Source organism: Canis lupus, chromosome 7 (genome assembly GCF_003254725.2).
Source record: "Canis lupus dingo isolate Sandy chromosome 7, ASM325472v2, whole genome shotgun sequence".
NCBI classification, from domain to species: Eukaryota; Metazoa; Chordata; class Mammalia; order Carnivora; family Canidae; genus Canis; species Canis lupus.
Window position 1 is genome coordinate 2572068 of NC_064249.1, and position 22766 is coordinate 2594833.

Consider the following 22766-nt stretch of genomic DNA (forward strand, 5'->3'; position numbering starts at 1 on the left):
TGCACCTGCAACGTAGGGACTGAGGGGTGGGAGGACGGTGGTCCCCCTTCCCCACAAAGTAAGTCCTGCTACCCAAAGAAGGGGAAGGGGATTCTGGGCAGGTGAAAAGAGCAGTCGTGAACCAGCGTCCTCACTCCACGGGTCTGGTAATCTCCACACCCACAGCCACGGTGCAGGCTGGCCACGGGGTGCCATCCCCCAGGCGTCAGGCTGCACACACTGTCGTTCCGTGGTATTCCTTCCCTACAGTTTCTTAAAGCTATTTCTTGTTTTAAGTAGGTTTGTAAAAAATTATAAATGTAGGGGCCCTTGGGTGGCTCAGTGGTTGAGCCTCTGCTTTTGGCTCAGGGCATGACCCCGGGGTCCTGGGATCGAGTCCCATATGGGCCTCCCCGTAGGGAGCCTGCTTCTCCCTCTGCCTGTGTCTCTGCCTCTCTCATGAATAAATAAATAAAATATTTTAAAAAATTATAAATGTAAATGACCATGATAAAATGAATTTATAAAATGGAAGGAAAGATCTGTCTCTCATCCCCTGACCACCAAATCCTTCGTCCCTAGGGTGACCCAAATTGTACAGCATTCTAGAGGGTTTCTAGAAAATTGATATACAAATATTGAATTTTTCCTTTATTTTTAAACAAAGTATAGGATATGCATAAGCGTCTCCAACGCTTAATAACATTCTTAGCATCTTTCCATTTCAGCACAGATTTTTTTTTAGAGCTGTATAATATCTCATTAAATGGATGATGCACTATGCATGATTTATTTAACCATTTTCCCTTTAATGGACATTTATGTTACATTCACGGTTGTATTTCAAACAATTCTGTATTGAGCATTCCTGTACACACAGCTGAGCGTGCTTTTGCAAGTATATCTGTAAGCTAAATCCTTAGGAGTGAAATTGTTTGCTCGGCGAGTAAATGCACGAAACTGGGTTGATTTGGCCACTGATGGGCCGAGTGACTTCTGAGGAGGCTGCACCTGCTTCGTTCACACCAACAGCATTAAGAGAGGACCAGTTTCCCGCCACTCAGTCACCCCCGGGTGGCAAAACATTTCATCTTTCATTTTTCCTAATCTGACGGGTGAAAGTGGTATACCGTTGTTTTTATTTGCATCTTAAAATTAGAAATGAAGGGGGCCGCCGGGGTGGCTCAGCGGTTGGGCGCCCGCCTTCGGCCCAGGGCGTGATCCTGAGATCCCGGATCGAGTCCCACGTCGGGCTCCCTGCAGAGAACCTGTGTCCCTGCCTCTCTCTGGGTCTCTCATGAATCAATCAATCAATCAATCAATCAGAAATGAAGCTGAGCATCTTTTCCTATGTTTAGCCATTTCTGTTTAATTTCTGTGAACTTAAAATCTGTTCTTTTTGTTTTTTAGAGATTTGATTTATGTATTTATTTGAGAGTGAGCAAGCAGAGCGGGTGAGGAGCAGGGGAGCCCCCCGGGGGGCTCCTGGATCATGACCTGGGCCGGAGGCACACGGAGCCCCCCAGGCGCCCTAACATCCATCCTTCGTCCTTGCAGGAGAACACGAGTGGTTAGGGGACTTCCGATGCGTTTCCCTGTCACCGCTCACTCACTCTGGTCCTGTGACACGATCCGCAGAGCGTCGCCGGGCCCTGGTCCCAGGTTAGAGCTGCCAGGCGGCCGCGATCACCGCGTCCCTCCAGTGTCACCTGCAGGTGAACAAACAGGGCTGGGGAGGCAAAATGCATCGTCGCCGACGAGGGAGCAGGTCAACCCCAGAGCACTGGCGCCTGCGGTGTCCCCCAGGTTTGGATCCTGCTGCTGAACCGCATGGGGCACTCGGTCGCTACCCAAAAGCGCTGGCGGGGATCTATCTCCTAAGGTCCCCAAGAGCTTCTTAGGGCTGTAAGCGCGGGCCATCGGCCGGGAGCACCTGACGGGTCCTGGTCTCCGCGGCTGTCCGTGGGCCCCAGCGCCGTTGAAGCCTCGCAGGAAAACCTGCTCCTGCCAGTGAGCGGCTCAGGGAAGGGGGGCTCCTCACGCTCAGTGACCCCAACTCCCGACAAAGCAGCTGGGAAAATCAAGTCTCACTCCTGCCTTCTCTTACAGTTTTCCTGAATCGAATAATATAATTAAATAGTCACAGGAACAAAACCTTCTAAAACTCTGTAATGTGTTCTCCTCTTTCCAGAGCTATCCCAGATTCCTCATGAAGTTGTACCCCCTTAATTTCAATCTTGGATTTCGAAGTTTATCTTTAAAAAAAAAAAGATTTAATTTATTGATTTGACAGAGAGAGAGGGAGAGCAAGCCCAAGCAGGAAGAGTGGCGGGTGGAGGCAGGGCAAGGAGCCAAGCAGGGAGCCGAGCAGGGAGCCCGATGCGGGGCTGCATCCCAGGACCCGGGGATCCTGACCTGAGCCAAAGGCAGATGCTTCGCCAGCTGGGCCACCCAAGCGCCCCCAATATTCCTTTTGGGACTTTTAAACAATTACTAAAATCTGAGTTTGTCATTAGGAGAACTTAAAGATGAGAATTGGTCTGGCATAGACTTTAAACTAAAGTACCCTAAGTACATAGGTCCCAGGCTTCACTGTTCCCAGTAAAGTGTACACCACCTTGTTTTTTTTTTTCCCATATTGAAGAAATACAACTTTCTATTATTCTTATAATTTAAGTACATCTTGGTCTTCTCTTCTTAAATGAATTTTTTTTAGGGGCAACCTGGGTGGCTCAGTCAGTTAAGCATCTGTTTTCAGCCCAGGTCATGATCCCAGGATCCAGGGATCGAGCCCCACATTGGGCTCCTTGCTCAGTGGGCGTCTGCTTCTCTCTCTCTCTCTCTCTCTTTCTGCCACTTTCCCTGCTTGTGCAAATAAAATTTAAAAAAATATTTTTTAACTAATTTTTTTATTTAAAGAATTTATAATCTATCAGCTATGAAGCTATTGATATAATTTTCCAATTGATGGAAAAGATATGATTTTGAAGAAAAGAATGGAACAAGGCAAAAACAACCGGCAACTACCAAGCGACTTAAACTATGTATTACCAAGTCATCTATATTAGGAAGCAAAAAAAAAAAAAAAAAAAAAAAGTGAAGTTCAAATATAGAAATAAGATATGTGTGTATTTTAAATACTATAATTAATAGAAAATGCTTCAGTATGTAGTCTCAACTTTTTTTTTTTCAGCCAAATGTCCAAGCTCAGACTGTAGTTCAGCTGGGACTCCGTACTGAGGGGCCTAAGTGTACTATTTCTGTTTTTTGGAAGAGTCGTTTTATTTTTTTTTCCTCCCTTTTTTATTTCCAGGTTATGTTCAGCTAATTATTGAAAAGCTGAACATTCTGTCCTACTGCTTGAAATTTCTTGACTTCTGCGTGGGCAAAGGGAAGCAGGCATAATGGAGATGAGGGAAATTCTCCTGGCACTCTTTTATTGACCTTCTCTCCAAGTACACTCATAAGAAATTGCATTTAAATAAATTGAATGCTACCTTTGGCTTCAGCTAAATGCAATTTGGAACTAGCTTTTTAAAGTACCAACAAAAAATGTTCTTGCTTTCAGAAGTTAACTTTCTATGAAAATGGAGGCAAAGATGGAGTGTTTTTAATACATATTCAAGAGAGCTGATTTCTTTCGTTTTTTTTTAAAGATTTTATTTATTTATTCATGAGAGACACACAGAGAAAGGCAGAGACACAGGCAGAGGGAGAAGCAGGCTCCATGCAGGGAGCCCGACGTGGGACTCGATCCCCGGTCTCCAGGATCACGCCCTGGGCTGAAGGCAGGTGCTAAATCGCTGAGCCACCCAGGGATCCCAAGAGAGCTGATTTCTGATGAAAAAGCTAAGGCTGAGGCTGGATGAAGCAAGGGAATCGGGCACCGCTCTCCTGGGCTGCTTCTTAGGGACAGAGCCACAAAGACTGAAGAGCTGACCTGGGAATTGTGGTTTCTGCCACCAAAACACTTAAGACAAAGTTGTAGAAATATCCCTATTAGTTACTCTTCCCTCCCTCCAAGAAACTCCCAGTGGCCAGATTTATCAAGGTGCTGACAACTGAGAGCTGTCACTGATTGAAGACAATGGGGAAATCCAAAATACGGGCCGGGCGGGGGCGGGGGGGGGGCTTTGAGTCCCCACAAACAGAGGTAAAGCTGGAAGGGAATTATGTACTGTCGGGTAAGTCAAGGCAACCAAGGTGTTGGGTAAGGGTGCCAGGGGACCCTCGCTAAGGGAAATGTATGCTCTTCTCTCTTCTGCAGGCTTTCTTTTCTTTTTTAAAGGCAGGGGCACGGCGGGAGAGTGCTGTTATTTAACTGGAAGTGCAACCAAAAGTTTGTTCTTAAATGTTTTTTTTGATCAACAATTATCCGTTTAAAATGTACAGTATTGTAAAATTAAAAGCCAGTGTGCTGCACCGTATTGCCCGTGGCGATGGTGAGATCAACTAGGCTGAGCCTGACCGTGGGTGGTGTCACTGGGGCCCCAGTGGGCAAGGTGTGGAATAGTGGGGTCAGGAATGGATCCAAAGTGACAATCAAAAGTGAATCTGGGGCACCTGCATGGCTCAGTTGGTTAGGGGTCTGACTCTTGATCTCAGCTCAGGTCTTAATCTCAGGGTTGTGAGTTCAAGCCCTGCCTTGGGCTCCACGCTCAGCATGGAACCTACATGACACCTCCCCCCCACCAAAAAAAATTAAAAAACCCAAAAGTGATTTTTTTCTTTTTTATTTCAAAGCTTATGCTCTTTCTTGTGACTTTTCAATGACTCTGTGTATGTGTATGTGTAGGTGTGTGCAGAGCAAGTTGAAGTAGGGGTGCTCATATATACACCTTTAATCATCAAAGAAAGTTTAGTAAAAAGGTTAGATGTGAGGAATGCCTTAAAATGTGGACAGGCTTTTTTTTTTTCCATTTAAATTATTGTTTTAAAATTTGATATAGGGCAGCCTGGGTGGCTCAGCGGTTTAGCGCCGCCTTCAGCCCAGGGTGTGATCCTGGAGACCAGGGATCGAGTCCCACGTTGGGCTCCCTGCATGGAGCCTGCTTTTCCCTCTGCCTGTGTCTCTGCCTTTCTCTCTCTCTGTATCTCTCATGAATAAATAAATAAAATCTTAAAAAAAAAACCCGATATATTTCTTACTAAAATAATACATGTTCTCTGCAGAAAAATTCGAATTTAATAATAAAAAGGGGGGAAAATCCACCCAGAATTGTGCCACAGAGAGCAGTCTCCTTTTAACAACTTGATATATATCTTTTAAAACCTGATTTCCTTTTTCTAGATAGAGTGATGGGTAGATAAATGGAGAGAGAGAGAGAGAGAGAGAGAGAGAGAGAATAATGAGTATGATTGTATCAGTGTATAATATAGAATATATTCTTTTTGTTTCTTTGTTTTGTTAACATTACATCATGGAAGGAGTTCACAGATTTTGACGGGTGGAGAGGGCAGAAAAATTTTCAGCAGAGTAATGGTTTAACAGGGTCATGGATCCAGAAAGGATTGTAGGATCTGACTCATAAATAGTTGTGCACTTTGGGTTCACATTCAGGGTGGGGGTGGGGGTAGGGGTGGTTTGGAGCCAGACTTGCAGGGCCTGAAACTATCAGACTAAAGAGTACGGAATTTATTTGGTAGAGAAAGTAAAACCATTAAACCATTTTTGAACATTCTAAAGTTCTGCCTTGGAAGCTCTGCTTTAGAAAGGTTAATTTGGGTACCATAAACCGAATGGACAGGAATACGAGGAGATTTGAAGGCTGCGGCTTGTTAGAGGGCTCCTCCAGGGGAGAGGAAGCGGGAACAAAAACCTCCTGGTGACAGTAGGAAGACAAAAGAAGAGGCTGGAATAGGAGGACCTAAGGGGGTAGCTGGGGAATGGACTCGTGTGTATGGTGGGGGAGGAAAAAAAAAAAAGAAAGATGGATGAGGGCTGCCAGGGATGGGCTGTCAGGAGTCACAGAGATATGATATGGTAGGAAGAGTTGACCCTAGGAGCAAAATGATTCCATGTCGACTTTGGGAGGCCAGTGAGACACCCCAGGTAGAGGTGTCCGTCAGCGATCACATATGCAAATGTGCGGTGGAACGACGCATGTATCTCTATTACCCATAAAAAGCTCCTCAAAGCTGAGGGTGGGCGATTCCTTAAAACCATTGGTTTGAGTCTTCCATGTTTGTTGCGCTTTCTAAAAAGCCATCTCTTGTGGGGTGTCCCTGCCATCCACACAATCTGCTTAATGATAATGACCACGGGTCATATTTAACTGAGCTCCGCCGTCACATAATTTGACCATAATTTCTAGATCATAATCTCATTCTGAGATTCTTTTCTTGGAATAAGTTGATTAATTTTGTTCGTTTTGAAAATAGCAGAGTGGCTGAATCTGAATCATATACCTAAATGAGAAGGAAATGACATCTTTGGAACAAAAAGCGGGGAGAGGTGAAGAATAACTCTGGTTTGAGAGCCAGATGCTCCACATTTGGGAACGATCGTGTCCACTTCTCACTCTTCCTATTACAACATACCTCGGCTAACTATTTATGAAAATGACAAGAATCCTATTCCAAAAATTAATAAATCCAATAAATCATTAAAAAGATTTCATGCTATGAACCCAATGTTCAATGGACCATTGTAAGATCTGAGGATGTTTATTGGCGTCAACCAGGAAGATTACGTTAACTCTTGTAAGGCCTGGACTAGCTGAAGACAAGCTGTCAGATGCTTTCATGGTATCTCGGAAAGATGATCCTTCTCCAGGTATTGTTTTCCGGGATATCAGCTGTGTGTACTCCACGTAAAGGCTGAACCACGGAACCTAGAGACCAAGACTTAGACCTTATATTCCAAAAGTTTCTTGATTCTGTCCATCTTCACATTTTCCCATTGCTACTGCTCTCAGATTTATCCCCATGCCCGTGACACTTCCTGACTTTGACTATTGCAATAGTTGAACTGGCCTCTCTGCCTCTAGTCTCATCTCCAATCCCTCCTCCTTGCTGCCAGCATGATCTTTCTAAGACACAGCTCTAGAGGATCCCTGGGTGGCTCAGCGTTTTGGTGTCTGCCTTCAGCCCAGGGCGTGATCCTGGAGACCCGGGATCGAGTCCCACATCGGGCTCCCTGCATGGGGCCTGCTTCTCCCTCTGCCTCTGTCTCTGCTTCTCTCTCTCTTTATGTTTCTCATGAATAAATAAATAAAATCTTAAACCAAAAAATAAAATAAAATAAAACACAGCTCTGGATATGACATTTCCCTACTCAAAAATCATAAATATTATTTATGATAGTTAATATATGGAAGCAACCTAAGTGTGCATTGATAGATGAATGGATGAAGAAGATGAAATGTATGTACACATGGAATATTACTCAGCCATAAAAATGAACGAGATTTTGTCACTCACGATAACGTGGATGGACACAGAGGGCGTTATGCTAAATGAAATAAGCCACAGAGAGAATGACAAGTACCATATGATTTCACCTTTATGTGGAATCTAGGGGCATCTGGGCGGCTCAGTTGGCTAAGTTGGTCTTACTCTTGACCTCAGCTCGGGTCTTGGTCTCAGGGTCATGAGTCCGGGCCTTGTGTTGGGCCCCATGCTGGCTGTGGAGCCTACTTAAAAACAAGTGAATATTTGACAGGATGAGCACTGGGTGTTATTCTATATGTTGGTAAATTGAACACCAATAAAAAATAAATTTATTTAAAAAAAACAAGTGAATAAACAAATAACAAAACAAACTAACAGCAACAAGAAAACAGACTCGTAAATGCAAAGAACAAACTGATGGTTGCCAAAAGGGAGAAGGCGGAGGATGGGAAAACAGGTGGAGGGGATTAAGAGGTACAAACTTAAAAAAAAAAAAAAAAGAGGTACAAACTTCTACTTATAAAATAAGTGTGGGGATGCCTGGGTGGCTCAGCGGTTTAGCGCCTGCCTTCAGCCTAGGGCATGTTGCTGGAGTCCCGGGATCGAGTCCCACGTCGGGACTCCTGCTCCTCCCTCTGCCTGGGTCTCTGCCTCTCTCTCTCTCTCTCTCTCTCTCTATGTCTATCATAAATAAATGAAATAAATCTCTAAAAAAAATAAAATAAGTGTGGTACAGGCAGGAATGAAAAAGTACAGTATAGGAAATAGAGTCAATAATATTGTAATAATCTTGTATGGTGACAGATGGCAACTATACTTACCGAGATGAGCATTTTGTAAAGGATGTAATTGTTGAACTTCTGTTCTACACTGAAGCCAGTGTAGTGTTGTACGGCAGCTGTATTCCAATTAAAAAGAAAAAGAAAAAAAACCTTGAAAACCTTTTCCACCCTTGCCATGTTTACAGAGGAGAACACACATGCCTTAGCACGCCAGGACAAGCCCTGATACCCCGTCTTTAACACCAACCTTGCGTGCGATCACTGCCTCTAACGTTGTCCGCACTGTCATACCTCCACGCCCCTGCAAGCACGAATCCTGTATTGGTAATATCTTCCGTTTGGAAAACTCCTCTTCGTTCCTCAAAGTCCAGTTCGTAGGTCAGTTGTCTGAATCGGTTTCTTCTTTCTCTCTCCATGGTGGCTGAATAAAGTCCTCTCTCGTCTCTGTTCACTTCATTATAATCCGCACCGGGTGGTGGTATGTGGTCCGTTATTACAAGTCTTTTTCTCTGGCTAGGATGTGAACTTCCCAAGGGTAGGAACTGTGTCATACTTATCTTTTCACCTTTTCAAGAAACATAAAATAAGAGTTATTTTTTCGGAGTCAGTGTCAATCTCTAGCTTGGGGTGGTTATTTACAAGGCAAACTGAATGGAAAAGAGAGGAGTTCCGTTTAACAGCGACCACATGTATTTATAACTCTCCTATTTCTGCAATCAAACTGATATTTTACAGACTATTTAGAAAATAGGTTACTAAATTTTCTTTTTCTCAATTTATTGTTACTTCCAAAGGCTCCCCTCCCTTAACATTCCTTCTAACTTTGTTCTTCAAAATGTCATAAAATATATTGGTACAATTTCGTATCTTATTAAACCTAGGAGAGTGAAAGTAATTCAGTATTTATTTATTTATTTATTTATTTATTTATTTATTTATTTATTTGTGATTGGGAATCTGTGATGAGTCAAGAATCTTTAAAATGTTGGTCTATCTTGCTCTGGTAATCTATAATAATCTGAGGAATCAACCTTGATACAGGAAAATATTTTTTTGCCGAAAAATGCACAGAGTTTGCACAGAGATCTGTGGCTGTCGTAGAGGCACGGCACGTCGCACTCCCTTCGAGAGAGAGCTCGTTGAAGGAAGAGCAGTTGGCCGACGGCCTCCGGCTGCTGCCCCTTTGGGATCCAACCTAATGTTCACGCCAAGGCCCCTGACTCCCCAGACCGCTCGGCCTGGTGACCTGGTTGAGGCTTTCTCGGAGCAGACGCTACACTGCAGTTCGAGAATATTCTTACCCAGTTTTTCCTTCCCTCTGTTCTTCCACAGATGTCAGACCCTTGTTCTGCTCAAAAAGCTTTTCCAGGGCAGCCCTGGTGGCTCAGCGGTTTAGCACCTGCCTTCAGCCCAGGGCTTGATCCTGGAGACCCGGGATCGAGTCCCACGTCGGGCTCCCTGCAGGGAGCCTGCTTCTCCCTCTGCCTGTGTCTCTGCCTCTCAATCTCTCTCTCTGTGTGTGTCATGAATAAATAAATAAAATCTTTTTTTTTAAAAAAAAGCTTTTCCACTTTATGCCTGCTTTTCTCCCCTTTCTCCCTCACAGAAGCTCCCCCGGGAATCTCCTGCCCTTCCCAATCCGTCTCGGCATCGGCCTCCCTGAGGACCTAAGCAGGCCGACCTAAGGCCCCAGTGGAGGCCATGAAGCCAGGGAGGGAGACGGAGACATTGAGGGAGGACGGATGGCAGGGCGAGTCCCCTCCCCGGGGTGGGGGTGCCAGCGTGTTCGGCGGGGTGGAAGGGAAGCGCGGTGCGGGGTGACCCAGAGGGGGAGGGAGGGCCTTTTCCCTTCAAGAAAACCCACTAAAGGATTTTAATCAGAGAAGATGCTCAGATTTGCATTTTGAAAAGAGGATTCTGGCGTCTTTGTAGCGAAGGAAGCAGTTTGGAATGGTCTAGATGCGAGCCTCCGGTCGTCCAAACCGGGGCGGTGGCGGGAAGATGGAGAGGCACATTTGAGAGATATTTAAGAAAATCTCGGTGATGACCCGGAGACACGGAGATGGCGGGGAGGGCGCCTCAGTGCCCTTTCCCCTGTGGCTGCGACGACCAGCTGGGTGGGCGCCACACCGTGGACTGGGAACTCTGGGTGGGAACCCAGGGGGAGGCAGGGCCGCGTCCCCCGGATTCGTACACCCTGCGTGGGGGTGCTCAGGAGCTGACGGTGCGGGCGGAGGCAGGCAGGCCTGTGCAGCGAGGCCGGGGTCCCTGCGCTGGGCACCCCCCAGGCCGGGGTGGCCGGGCGGCCAGCGGACACCCCCCGCCCAGGCTGGGCTGCACAGACTGCATAGACCTACCTGCACGTGTCTGGGCCCCGTATCTTCCTGGTGTGTCTGCACGCGTGACAGGGCCATGGATGCGTCAGCGGTGGAGGTGGCACCGGGCCCTCCCTCCCCACACAGAGGCCCGCGGGGCGGGGGCGGCAAGAAGCACGCGTGCACCTGTACAGGGTCTTTCTCTTCCCTTCCCTTCCCTTCCCTTCCCTTCCCTTCCCTTCCCTTCCCTTCCCTTCCCTTCCCTTCCCTTCCCTTCCCTCCCTTCCTCCTCTCCTCTCCTCTCCTCTCCTCTCCTCTCCTCTCCTCTCCTCTCCTCTCCTCTCCTCTCCTCTCCTCTCCTCTCCTCTCCTCTCCTCTCCTCTCCTCTCCTCTCCTCTCCTCTCCTTCTTTCCTTTCCTTTCTCTCCCTCTTTCTTTTCTTTTTTGTAGGTTGTATTTCAAGCCTGGCATTTGTAGAGCAGGCTGGCAGCGGGGAGCTCAGGCAGGAGGTGACACGGCGGCCTTGAGGCAGGATTTTCTCCCCCCCACAACCTTGTACTTACAGTTAAGGCCCCTCGCGGTCAGGTCGAAGCCCCCCGCGTGGAGGGACAGCGTCCTAACCCCCAGGCTGCTGCTGCTGCTGCTGCACGTTCACATCGACAAAGGCCCTTCACAGCCAGCTGTGCCTGAAGTGGGGGACCCCAAGGTGTCCAGGACACACGGAGGAAGGACTGTGCTAAGTGTGAGGACTCGGGGAGGGCGCTGGTTACTGGCTTTTCTAGAAGGTCTAGAAGAAGGGTTTGCAACCCGGAAAAGCCTGAGCGGAGAAGGAAAAGGGCTCTTATGGCTTTGGAGACCACATGCCCCCCCCCCCCGCTTTTTTTTTTTTTTTAAGATTATTTACCCATGAGAGACACACAGAGGCAGAGACACAGGCAGAGGGAGAAGCAAGCTCCATGCAGGGAGCCCAGGTCCCCGGGGCCACGCCCCAGTCCCCCCCTTCTTCCTGCCACCCACAGGGGAGTCCGAGTCCAGGGTGGCCCCTGGGAGATGGGGGCTGTGTTCAGGGCCCCCTCCTCTGGGGGTAGGGAAGTAGAACAGTGGGGCCTGGCAGCGGCCCAATGCCCTGCACTGGGCCACCCCCCAGCCCTTCCGTGTTCTAGATACTTCCACCGGCTGTGCCCTCATATTTCTGTACTACTTACTTCCTTGCCGGAGGGCTGTGTTTTTACAGTGACTTTCTAAATTGTTCGCCAGCTCTCGCCAACCCTGCTGCGATTCCCAAAGGAAGTGGAGAGTGGAAGCCACCGGCTGGAAGCAGGAACCGCCACCTGGGGGGAAACACAAGTAAAATCACCCGGATCCCTGGCCGCCTCAGTGTGCTGATGCTCTGACAGTACCAGCTTGCTCCCGAGTGGGCATCTGCCCGCGGCGTGCAAGGACCAAGTGTCAGAGCCACGAACACAGGGAATCAAAAAGCAGCACCCTTGGGCGATGCATACACGCTTCTGGGCTCTGGACCTCAGTTTTCTTGTCTGTAAAGTGGGGAGACGACTGCTTCCTGAAGGATTCAGGGTATTACGGGAAGCAGAGCAAAGGAGCAAGAGCAAAGCCATTTACTAGGAGCCGTTACCGCAACCTGGCGGGGGTGGGGGGTGGGGGGGGCGCTGCCAGAGGCTTGGGATTGTTTAAATTGTCATTCTCCTCCTTTGCGGAGCCTCCAAACGCAAGGCAGCCTCGACCCGCCCGCCCTCCGCGGCTGGTGCTTATCCCGCCCGCCCGCCCTCCGCAGCCTGAGCCCCGCCCTGCTGCACTAAAGCCCGGGGTGGCCGCTTTTTTGCCACGAGGGCCACACAGCGGTTTGTGACGGAGCCTCAGGGGCCGGGGCGGGGCTGCTCCCCTCCAGGGCTGCTTCCCCTCCCGCGCTGCCCCCCCTCCCGCAGTGCTTCCCCTCCCGCGCTGCTCCCCCTCCCTCAGTCCTTCCCCTCCTCCGCTGCTCCCCCTCCCGCACTGCCCCCCCCCCGCGCTGCTCCCCCTCCAGCGCTGCTCCCCTCCTGCAGTGCTCCCCCTCCCATGCTGCTCCACCTCCAGCGCTGCTCCCCTCCCGCAGTGCTCCCCTCCCGTGCTGCTCCCCCTCCAGCACTGCTCCCCTCCCGCGCTGCTCCCCCTCCCGCGCTGTTCCCCCTCCCACGCTGCGCCCCCTCCTGCAGTGCTCCCCCTCCCGTGCTGCTCCCTCTCCAGCGCTGCTCCCCTCCCGCGGTGCTCCCCCTCCAGCGCTGCTCCCCGTCCAGCACTGCTCCCCTCCCGCGGTGCTCCCCTCCCGCGGTGCTCCCCCTCCCGCGGTGCTCCCCCTTCCCGTGGTGCTCCCCCTTCCCGTGGTGCTCCCCTCCCGCGCTGCCCCCCCTCCAGTGGTGCTCCCCCTCCCGCGCTGCTCCCTCGGCCCCTGACAAATTGCACCACCCCGGGATACTGCCCGCCAGCCTGCAGGTTCATTTTACTGGCTCCTCTGCGAATGGAGGCCGAATTGGTCTTTCACTTCCAATTTAGAGGCGGCTTCCGCGTTGGAAATCAGAATTATTTGCCCTCCTGTGCACGCATCACGCCGGAGACTCACAGGGATTCCAACTGCGCCAGAAGCGTCAACAGGGTCTCAGCGCAGCAGGTGTGGGTCCCCGGGGCTCACCTGCTGGCACCTGCCCCCTCTTTACCCCCCGCACCTGCAGGAGGCAGCCAGGAGGACCGGCTTTGCATCCCCGTGAATTGTTCTATCCGTTTGGAAGTTGTGATTTTTAGGGCAGCGGTGCTTTTGCATTTGGGCATCACGGTCTTACCGGGCGCGTGACCTGCGGCAGCGCGGACACTACGGTCCTGGGAGGTCAGCGTCGTGGGGGCCCGGGCAGGTGCGGGTCTGCTCCTCCCCACGGTCCCCGATGCCCGCAGACCTCCCCGTGTGACCTCGGGCTCAGCGGTGGGGCCCCTGCCTTGCGCCCAGGCCGTGACCCCGGGGTCCTGAGATCGAGTCCCGCATCCACTCCCCGCAGGAGCCTGCTTCTCCCTCTGCCTGGGTCTCTGCCTCTCTCTCTGGGTTTCTCGGGAATAAATACATAAAATCTTAAAAAGAAAAAATGTGTACGTTCAAGTCCCAAATCGGAAAGAAGCTCCCGGGCTGCTGCGGCTCCTCAGAGCCCTGCTCCCCGCCCCAAGCCCCCAACCCCCAGCCTCCCCACCATGGCGCCCTCCCCCTCCCCCTCCACCTCCCCCACCGCCTCTGGCATCCAGTCACCCCCAACAGTTTGCAATTACAGAGGGATTTACGAGCTACCAGGCCTGCGCCTGTGCCCTGCACTTCCTTCCAGAACGTCTCTGCCTCCGTGTCCTCTTCCTTGTGTGTACCCCCCAGGGAACTCACAGCTCCCCTCCCCACCCTTCCTCCGTCCAGAGGGGCCTACGTGCCACTGCACCGTGGCTGCTGTAATTGCTCATTTATCTAGTTGCTCCCTATCAGTCTGGAAGATTCATCACAAGTGGAGCTGGCTTCCCTCTCTGAACCCCAGCATGGAGTCCACGGTGGGATCCTCTACAAGCCCTCAATGAATGTTTCTTGAATAGACCATTCCTACCTAGTTTCTACACTTGACCTACAGAGGACATCTTCTAGCTCATCGCCTCCTAGCCCAGGTTCTGAGGTGCCAGGGCTCCACTCCTCGGAGTGAGACCCCAGGGCAGTAGCCCCTGCATCCGCTGGCAGCTTGGTAGAAATGCAGAGTGGCCGCCCCATCCCGAACCTGTGAATCAGAATCTGCATTTTCAGTAAGATCTCCAGGTGACTGTTTGCACCTTTGTGTTTCAAAAGCACTGCCCAAGACCACCCAAAGTAGCGCAATTTTGTTTCTTTTAAAACACTCCTGGAATTTAGATTTTTAACCCTTCACCTGGAATAACAGGATACTACTGTAAGCTATTTTGTAAAAATAGTCTTTTACTAAAGCTGTAATATGCTAAATTTAGGAGTAGTTTTTAATGAAAAATATAGATTATCATTGATAACTGATACTATTGCAGATATAGGAAATCTCTGTCTGTAAAAAAGGACATGAGACCACACGGGTGAGTAAAGTATAACAAATAAACCAAGTTTCTTCCCAGGAGCGGCCTAAGGAAGGCTGCTGATTGGAAAAGGAGGCTAGACAATTTGTCTTGAAATTTTATCTGTATGACAGCACATACTTTTGCTTAGATTATGTTACCAAGTTAGCATATTATTTTTCGAAAGATAACATTTATCTACGTTTTATAAAGGATTAAGGAAATGTCAGTTGTTCATAACAAGGAATGAGTTAATTTCCTTACCTTTTTTTTTTTTTTTTCCTGTAAAACCTCACATCCAATCCACCATCAAATCCTCCAGGCATTACCTCTGGAAGGTATCCAGGACCTGACTGTGTCTCACCACTTTTCCCAATACTGCTTTTTTTTTTTTTTTTTTTTTAACTAACATGGGGCTTGAACTCATGACACCCAGCATCAAGAATCACTTGGTCTACTGGCTAAACTAGCCCAGTGCCCCTTCCCAGTACTGTTTTTGTGGGATTTTTAAAAAGATTTTATCTATTGATTCATGAGAGACCCAGAGAGAGGCAGAGACACAAGCAGAGGGAGAAGCAGATGGCCCACAGGGGACTCGATCCCAGGACCCCAGGGTCACGGCCTGAACCGTAGGCAGAGGCTCAAACACCGAGCCACCCAGGGGCCCCTCCCAGGACAGTTCTAACCCAAGCCACCTTCCTCTCCTGCCTGAATTGGTACAAGAGCCGCCCGCTCCCCCCACCCCCATTTGCCCACTTCCCATGACCACCATCAGCGGGTTCTCCACTCAGCTGTCAGGTCACGCCATCCGCTGCCCCAGATCCCCTGACGGCTTCTCGTCTCCCTCTGAGGGACCCTGCAGTCTCCGGCACGGCCTATGAAACCCTTCCATGCTCTCCAACCTAATTCCTTCTTGCTCCCTGTTCTGTTCACTTTGGGCCTCCGCAGAGGCCACGTGGCTGCCTCCCGAGCCCAGCCTGCAATGCCTCTGCCTCAGGGCCTTTGCGCGGATCCTTTCCCCCAGGCCGCCTTTCCGGATGGCTTGATCCTGCTCTCCCGGGGTTTGTCGCAAATGGCCGTGGCGACTGCGCACGGCCCACCTCTCCCACCCTGCCCAGTTTCAGCTCGGTGCTCAGCACCATTCCCTGACATAGTACACATTTATCATTTGACCTATTTTTGTCTCTTCCTACTCAAATTCAAACTCCATAAAAGTAAAGGATTTGTTCTGTTCATGGCAATAAACCTCGTCGCTGGAACAAACTAGCACATAATAATTGCTTAGTAAATATTGGGTGAATGAGGATGAATGACAGCGCAAAAAGCAGGCATCGAGGGGTGTCATGGGTAAATTATTGGGGCACGGCTCGAGTCCATGGTCATCATACCTGACGTTACCTACGCGTGCTCAACTCTTTCTTTGCAAAATTGAATGCCAGCGTTGCTAATAAACTGCAACATTGTCAGACGAATAGGTCTTTTCTTTCCTTACCAATGTCGGATTACTCAGAAGACCACATGTGAGAAGCGAGAAGAGAGCAGATAGTTCTTAAGTAATTATTTGTTCTCTCTCTCTCTCTTTTTTAAGATTTTATTTATTCATGAGAGACACACAGAGAGAGGCAGAAGCAGGCTCCACGCAGGGAGCCCGATGCGGAACTCGATCCCGGGACCCCAGGATTACGCCCTGAGCCGAAGGCAGGCGCTCAACCGCTGAGCCCCCACCCCCAAGGATCCCTTTGTTTGTTCTCTTTATGATTATATCCTCTGTTTATTCACTTTCTCTCCCGTTTTCCTTTTTAGACTTTGGAGTCTGTGCCAGCTTGAACTGATAGGCTATTTGTCGGAAACGTGAAAGTTGTTTTTTTTTTTTTTTTTTTTTTTTTTAAGTGACCCAGGCCTGTGTACAAAACCGTTAGCCTAAACCAGGGATCAGCCAACGTTTTCTAAAAGACTAGATGGTAAATGTTTCAGGCCCTTCAGATAACGTGTGGTCTTTGTTGCCACTACACAGCCACTATAGCGTGAAGGCAGGTAATGCCTAAATCTGCGTGGATGTGTTGCAACAGAAGTTTACAAAAACAGGCCTGCTGGATTGAGGGCCATGGTGAGCTGCCCCCTGGCTTAACCCTAAGTCATGTGCTTTAGACTGTAAGTCCTTGAAGGCACGAGTGGTCTCTAATACATATCTTAGGTACAAAGTAATATCTGTTAAATACAGAAATAAATACATAAGCCCTAAGACAACTCCATTGGTAATTTTATATTGGATGAGGCTCGTGACAGGTGGTGTGCTTGGTGCGTGGTCCTTCCACGGTCCAAGGATTTGGGGTTCCAGCACTTGAATGACAAATCTGTTAGGCAGGCAAGTGACACTTCATATCATCACTCCTGAGACATATCTCTTCACAGCTAAACTTCTTTCAAGTCAAGATATGTCCTACAGTGATATCGGAGGCGTGTTTCCTTTCCAGTGGCACGTAAAATGACAGTGTGTCTCACAATTTATGTGTGATGATTTGATATTAAATTTGAAGAAATAGGGTATTTTTCACTTGCACGCTCAGGTCATAGAATGACCAAAGAACATACTCACTTAGGCAAGAGCTGGGTTGCTTAGGATGTAAGAAGTACAAGGGCTCACGAAGCTAATAGTATCTGTATCTTAGGTGCGAGGCTTTAACTTTCAAACGATGCGAACATTCACGGTGAATTAATAATAAAAAGTCAGGTAGGGTTTCGTGTTTTGGGTGATAATGGCCTTCAAAACGTTTCCTAAATCATATTTTCTTTGTTCCAGATAATCAAGAACCTGTTGACGCTGAAATTATCCGCAAAAGGGCAATTTTTGATTGTTAGACTGTCTTTGAAAGCAGTTACAGGAAAAGCCAAGAGGAAGACTTTCATACAAATCAGGACACGTATTCCTTCTTCAAGGGGAAAGATAGACCATCAGTACTGCTTTTCCAATTATTTGTGTTTTCAAATATACATCAATCCCAAGAAAAGGAATTAAGTATTTGACTCAATCCAGGAAACGTTTACCGAGCACCTACTGTGAGTAGGTACGGAGTTAAAAGAAGCTCAAGCCGTGAGCAGGCTGGGGTCCCTGGTGGAGACCGTGGCCCCCCAAAACTTCATGATGGAAGACACAGGGAGCCTTTAGTAGGCTTCTCGTTCCTTTTCAATGCACTGGAGCCCTTGCATCACCCTCCCAGGCCGCTGGGAGCTTTGTCACTGATCTTTGGTGAGCTGTTCACTCAAAGAAAGTAAGGAGGGAGGAAGGAAAGATCGCTGCCTTCGGGGGGCCTGCACCCCCGCATCGCGCCCGCAGCCCCTGCCCCGGGCTGGATAAAGCACCTACTTATTTACTCTCCTCTGCTCAAGAAAGTGCACGTCTGAAATTGTTCAGAGATGCAGAGCAAGATTCAGCAACCGGGGGCCAGGTCCTAGCTGGTGCGGGGAGTGGGGTAACCTGATTTTCGGGTGGTTGGCAACACAGTGGGAAGTGGGGATGGGCAGCGGGGAGAGGTGGGAGCCTTCCTTGCTGCCCTCTCCCCCCCATCACCCTCCATCCCGGGGAGCCTGATGGTTTCTCTGGGGTGTCCCCAGATATGCAAGTGGCAGACGAGCTCCTCAGCCCATGGTGGCCCCGTACCCACATCCACATTCAGAGCCAGGGGCTGAAGGAAGCCCTGACCCCCATGCCCTGAAGTCACAGACTCCCTTGTAGGCCCTGATGGGATGACAAGAGCTACTGTGACCCCTGACCCCTCGAGAACTCCCTGACGGAGAGACAGAGGGGGGGACAAGGTGCCTTTATCCTGCTTGGAGAGCTCAGAAGCAAACATACAGGATTAATAACAAGTATTTTACCAACGGATTATAAAATAAGCAGGCTTTGAGTTTCCCCATTCCCCTGCAATTATGATGAATGACACTCAAACATAAAAATATCTGTAGTCCCAATTTTCACTGAAGTCCCTTCCTTAAGATGAAAACAGTGCTTACCCACCGTTGTGCTTTGGATCCTTCCTCGAATCTTCACATCTGTTAGGAGGCTTTGTTGCCTATCAGATTATATTTGGGAAAGTTTTCCGCAGCGCTTCAAAAACAGGAAATTGGCATCTCTGTGGATCGTAAATCAAAGTTGGATGGAAACCCCCCTCTTCTGACTTGCTGAGTGCCAGCTAAGCTCCTGCGCACCTCGTGAAAATAAACGCAGGAAGTTCTGAGGATGCTTCTGCAGGGCTAAAAAAAAAATTACATATATATAAAATCACTTGATATCAACTCCCAACACATTGATACCTTATTTGGCCACAGTTTTCCACAGAATGAGGTAATACAATGACAGCTGTAATGTTAGGAAACAGAATGACACTTCTTATCGTTATCTGGCTGACCCTAGATGACATGTTTTTCTTTATTCAGTGTAAAGGCCTCATCCCACCTCTTTTTTTTTTTTCTCCTCCTTTTTCCAAATCCCTCCATGTTTTGAGCTCGTACTGTTGTCCCTTCGATGCCCTTGTTTTCTGGTCTCTGATGTGTCCTGTGAATCTCCCCTGGCTCACTAGTTGCCACTTTGCACCTGTCAGTAGTCCCCTACTGCTCAGCCTCTTAGACCTTCGTAAGTGGCGTCCAAATTTAAATGTTGCCCCTTCCCTAAAATTCTCATCGACTAGAACATTTCAGGTACCAGCATAGCTGGATACGGCGTCTGCCTTGTGGTGTTGAAAATAAACCAGGGGGGCGCCCGGGTGCTTCAGGCCACCTGCTCCCTGCTCAGAGGGGAACCTGCCTCTCCCTCTCCCCCCCCACTTTTCCTCTCTCTCTCTTATATTTATAAGAATAAAATATATGGAATAAAATAAATAAGAATAAAACATTCTTATTTAATAAATAAGAATAAAACATTCTTATTTAATAAATAAGAATAAATAAGAATAAAATATTCTTATTTTAAGGATAAACCCCACCAGATCCTCCTTTGACTTCTCTTTACATTAAAATGAAATGAAAAAATAAATAAATAAATAAAATGAAAATGAAATGAAGCAAAAGTAAACAAACAGAAAACTAGGGATGAGAAGTAGATACCACTGAGCTACTTTCATTTTTGTGCTTGGTTATGCCAAAGGGATCATTTTCACTTATTTTATTTCATTTTAGTTTGGTAGGCTCCACAGCCAGTGCGGAGCCCAATACCTGGCTTGAACTCACAGCCCTACCATTGAGACCTGGGCGCAGATCAAGGGTCCAAAGCTTAACTGACAGAGCCATGCAGGCACTGCCCTCCCCCCCCCGCAAGAAATGATCATTATTATTATTTAGATCTGTATTTATTTATTTATTTATTTGAGACAGAATGAGGGAGCACAAGCACAAATGGGGAGCAGGAGACGGAGAAGCAGGCTCCCCACTGAGCAGGGAGCCCGATGTGTGTGGAACTCGATCCCAGGACCCTGAGATCATGACCTGAGCCGAAGGCAGATGCTTAACTGGCTGAGCCCCCCAGCTGCGCCCCAATGTGATTATTTTTAAAGATGTGAAATAATCACGTGCTAACTTTGTTTCCTTGCCTTTTCTTTATAAATCTATTTCACCTAAAGTTGAGAAAAGGGAGACTGGCCTCAAAGAGTCGGGCAGTTATGCTGATGAAGTCGACACGAACTTCGGTCGTTCCTCTCTCCACATTTTCATAGATTCTGTATGAATCCAAAATAAAATACATGGCTCTGTGGTTGAATGGCCGGGCTTTGCGTTCAGGCGGCGCTGGGCTGGGTCCTGACGCAGCCACTGGTCAGCTGTGAGGCCTTAGGAGGCGTGCAGCACGCACCCTGCCACCCACTCGGGCCACGTTGCAGGGCTGGGGCGTGCAGACAGGGCAGCGTTCACTGGCGAGGGCCCAGCGCTCCGCACGGGGCCTTCTTCGTTAGGCCTCCTTGGCCCGATTCTCATAATGACACTGGGGGTTGGGGGGTTGTGTGTGGGCAGCCGAGTCAGGAGAGGGGCGGGCTCCTCTTCGTCCCACGGGGGGTCACATCCCACAGGGGGTCACACACTTTCAGGCTCCCTTAAGGGAGGGGGAGGCTGAGGGCGCCCCGGCCGGCAGTGCCCAGGGAGCCTGGCTTGAATCCAGGCCACACAATGGCCAGAGGAACATTTGACACTCGAATAATACAAGGCCACGGTGGGGAGGGGGGCGGGGGGGGGGGATAGAACCTGTTACGGCAACACTCGGAGGCAATGGCACACGTGTTTCCACACTTATTTATAGCAGCTCACTCCACCTCCAGAGCAGAGAGCTTTTGCTAATCCTGATTTGTTTCTGGGGAAAATCCTTGGACAAGTGTATTTTTGTTGTTGTTGTTGTTTTGTTTGTTTGTTTGTTTGTTTTTAGGGGCAGGAGGGGACGGGCAGATGGGGAGGGAGAATCTTCAGAAGGCTCCACATGGACCGAGAGGGTGTCATGTTCGGTGAAATAAGTCAATCAGAGAAAGACAATTATCATTGATCTCACTCAGATGAGAATTTAAGAAACAAAACAGAGGATCATAGGGGAAAGGAAGGAACAGATAAAACAAGACGAAGTCAGAGAGGGACACAAACCATAAGAGACTCTTGATAGTAGGAAACAGAGGGGTGCAGAAGCGGGTGCCCATCTGGGAGGGCACGTCGTACAATGGGCCGGGTGCTCGGTGCAAGTGCTGAATCACTGACCTCTCCCTCCAAAACTAATAATACACTATTTGTTGATTAATTGAAGTCAAATTAAATAATAATAATAATAATAATAATAATAATGTAAGAAAAAAAAAAGAAAGAAGAAGGCTCCACCTGACACAAGGCTCAATCTCACGACTCTGAGATCACAACCTGAGCCAAAACCAAGAGTCGGATGCTTCACTGGCTGAGCCACCCAGGAGCCCCAAGATTTTTTTTTTCTTTGTCATAATTTTTAAGTTGAATTTAGTTGACGAGATTTTTTTTTCCCCTTCAACAGTGAATGCTTTTGTAACTGGGCCTTCGGCCGTGGGGTGTGAGTAGAAATGTCAAGCATGGAATGTTTTTTTCTTCATAAACATTATTGCTTTGGAGTCACACAATCCTCCAAAATGAATGCACATAGGATGTCTTTTGAGTCGTTTTGTGATAAAATAAAGAGTAAGCTACCAGTGAAACGTTGTTCTAAGAAAATTAGGGTAGCCCTTCAAGTTACAACACGGTCAGGACTAAAATTTGGGCAAGAGGTGGTGATTATGAGGAGGTTTCCTGTCAAGGTGGTTTGCAGAATGGGGGCGCCTGGGGTGAGGAAGTGAATATGACGTCTAAATGTCTACGTATTTTACTGTGTACAAACATGAGGGGTGACGAATTCCTACACAGGAGGCTGAAGGTGTTGGGACACCTGGTGGCTCAGCGGTGGAGCGTCTGCCCTCGGCTCAGGGCGTGACCCCCGGGTCCCAGGATCGAGTCCCGCATCAGGCTCCCCACATGGAGCCTGCTTCTCCCTCTGCCTGTGTCTCTGCCTCTCTCCCTCTGTGTGTCTCATGAATAAATAAATAAATAAATAAATAAATAAATAAATAAAATCTTTTTTTTTTTTTTAAAGATGGTGTACAGAAAAAAGTTTTCACCCTAAGTTCTCATTTCTGTGAGACTCAAACAATGTTTAGGTGGAGGCTGTTCCCCAGGCATTGAGCTCTCAACACCTGTTTCAGCTCTTGGCGGTTAGAACCGGGATTCTTCAGGCTCTTGAGAAAAGAAAAATGTTTTGATTTTGGTGCCATAATTAAAAAAAAAATAAAGTGTTTGCCACCATCGTTTCTTTCTTCTTTCTTTCTTTCTTTCTTTCTTTCTTTCTTTCTTTCTTTCTTTCTTTCTTTCTTCTTTCTTTCTTTCTTTCTTTCCTTCCTTCCTTCTTTCTTTTTTTTTTTTTTTTTTTATTTTATTCATTCATCCCTGAGAGACAGAGAGGCAGAGACACAGGCAGAGGGAGAAGCAGGCCCCATGCAGGGAGCCCGACGTGGGACTCGATCCCGGGTCTCCAGGATCACGCCCTGGGCTGAAGGCAGCACTAGACCACTGAGCCCCCCAGGGATCCCCCCATTGTTTCTTTTGAACGCTAAAGAGAATGCTCCTGTTGTGGGATGAATGTCAATCTTGCAACATGTCTGGGTCTGTGCTTTCAGGAAGGCCCGATTGCTAAG

The 22766-nt window shown here is 48.4% G+C and overlaps 1 protein-coding gene and 1 long non-coding RNA gene across 12 annotated transcripts; one reads left to right on the forward strand and one right to left on the reverse strand.

Moving 5' to 3' along the window:
* Positions 1-672: 672 nt before the first annotated feature.
* Positions 673-18640, reverse strand: LOC112667107 (uncharacterized). Of its 11 annotated transcripts, XR_004817559.2 has the most exons (8): positions 11970-12230; positions 11673-11798; positions 11031-11284; positions 9455-9666; positions 8401-8718; positions 8193-8269; positions 7469-7613; positions 5051-6812 (listed from the first exon to the last, which is right to left on the reverse strand). XR_004817559.2 is itself a non-coding variant. In XM_025458631.3 (6 exons), exons 4-6 carry the CDS (start codon positions 8702-8704, stop codon positions 1578-1580), a joined length of 492 nt encoding a protein of 163 aa, XP_025314416.3. In that variant the 5' UTR covers positions 8705-8718; positions 11031-11284; positions 11673-11798; positions 11970-12228; the 3' UTR covers positions 673-1577. The 11 variants fall into 11 exon arrangements, 5 of the variants coding, with proteins under 5 accessions (XP_025314416.3, XP_025314412.1, XP_025314413.1 ...); XR_007411750.1 differs by lacking the exon at positions 9455-9666 and having other exon boundaries at positions 6450-6812; positions 8445-8718; positions 11970-12228; XR_003141051.3 differs by lacking the exon at positions 9455-9666 and having other exon boundaries at positions 6503-6812; positions 7469-7616; positions 11970-12226.
* On the forward strand, positions 12824-20289 carry LOC112667109 (uncharacterized). The gene is made up of 3 exons (XR_003141052.2): positions 12824-13129; positions 17354-18895; positions 20166-20289. It is a non-coding gene; the product is annotated as an uncharacterized LOC112667109 (long non-coding RNA).
* The last annotated feature ends 2477 nt before the right edge of the window (positions 20290-22766 follow it).

Excerpts from the sequence above, each read along its gene's own strand:
- LOC112667107 (XM_025458627.3), bottom strand. The coding sequence starts at position 8,704 with ATGACACAGTTCCTACCCTTGGGAAGTTCACATCCTAGCCAGAGAAAA. Across the intron at positions 8,270-8,400 it reads AGGCAGTGATCGCACGCAAG|CTGCCGTACAACACTACACT; the intron begins GTTGGTGTTAAA and ends ATTGGAATACAG. Across the intron at positions 6,813-8,192 it reads TTTACAAAATGCTCATCTCG|GTTCCGTGGTTCAGCCTTTA; the intron begins GTAAGTATAGTT and ends CTTGGTCTCTAG.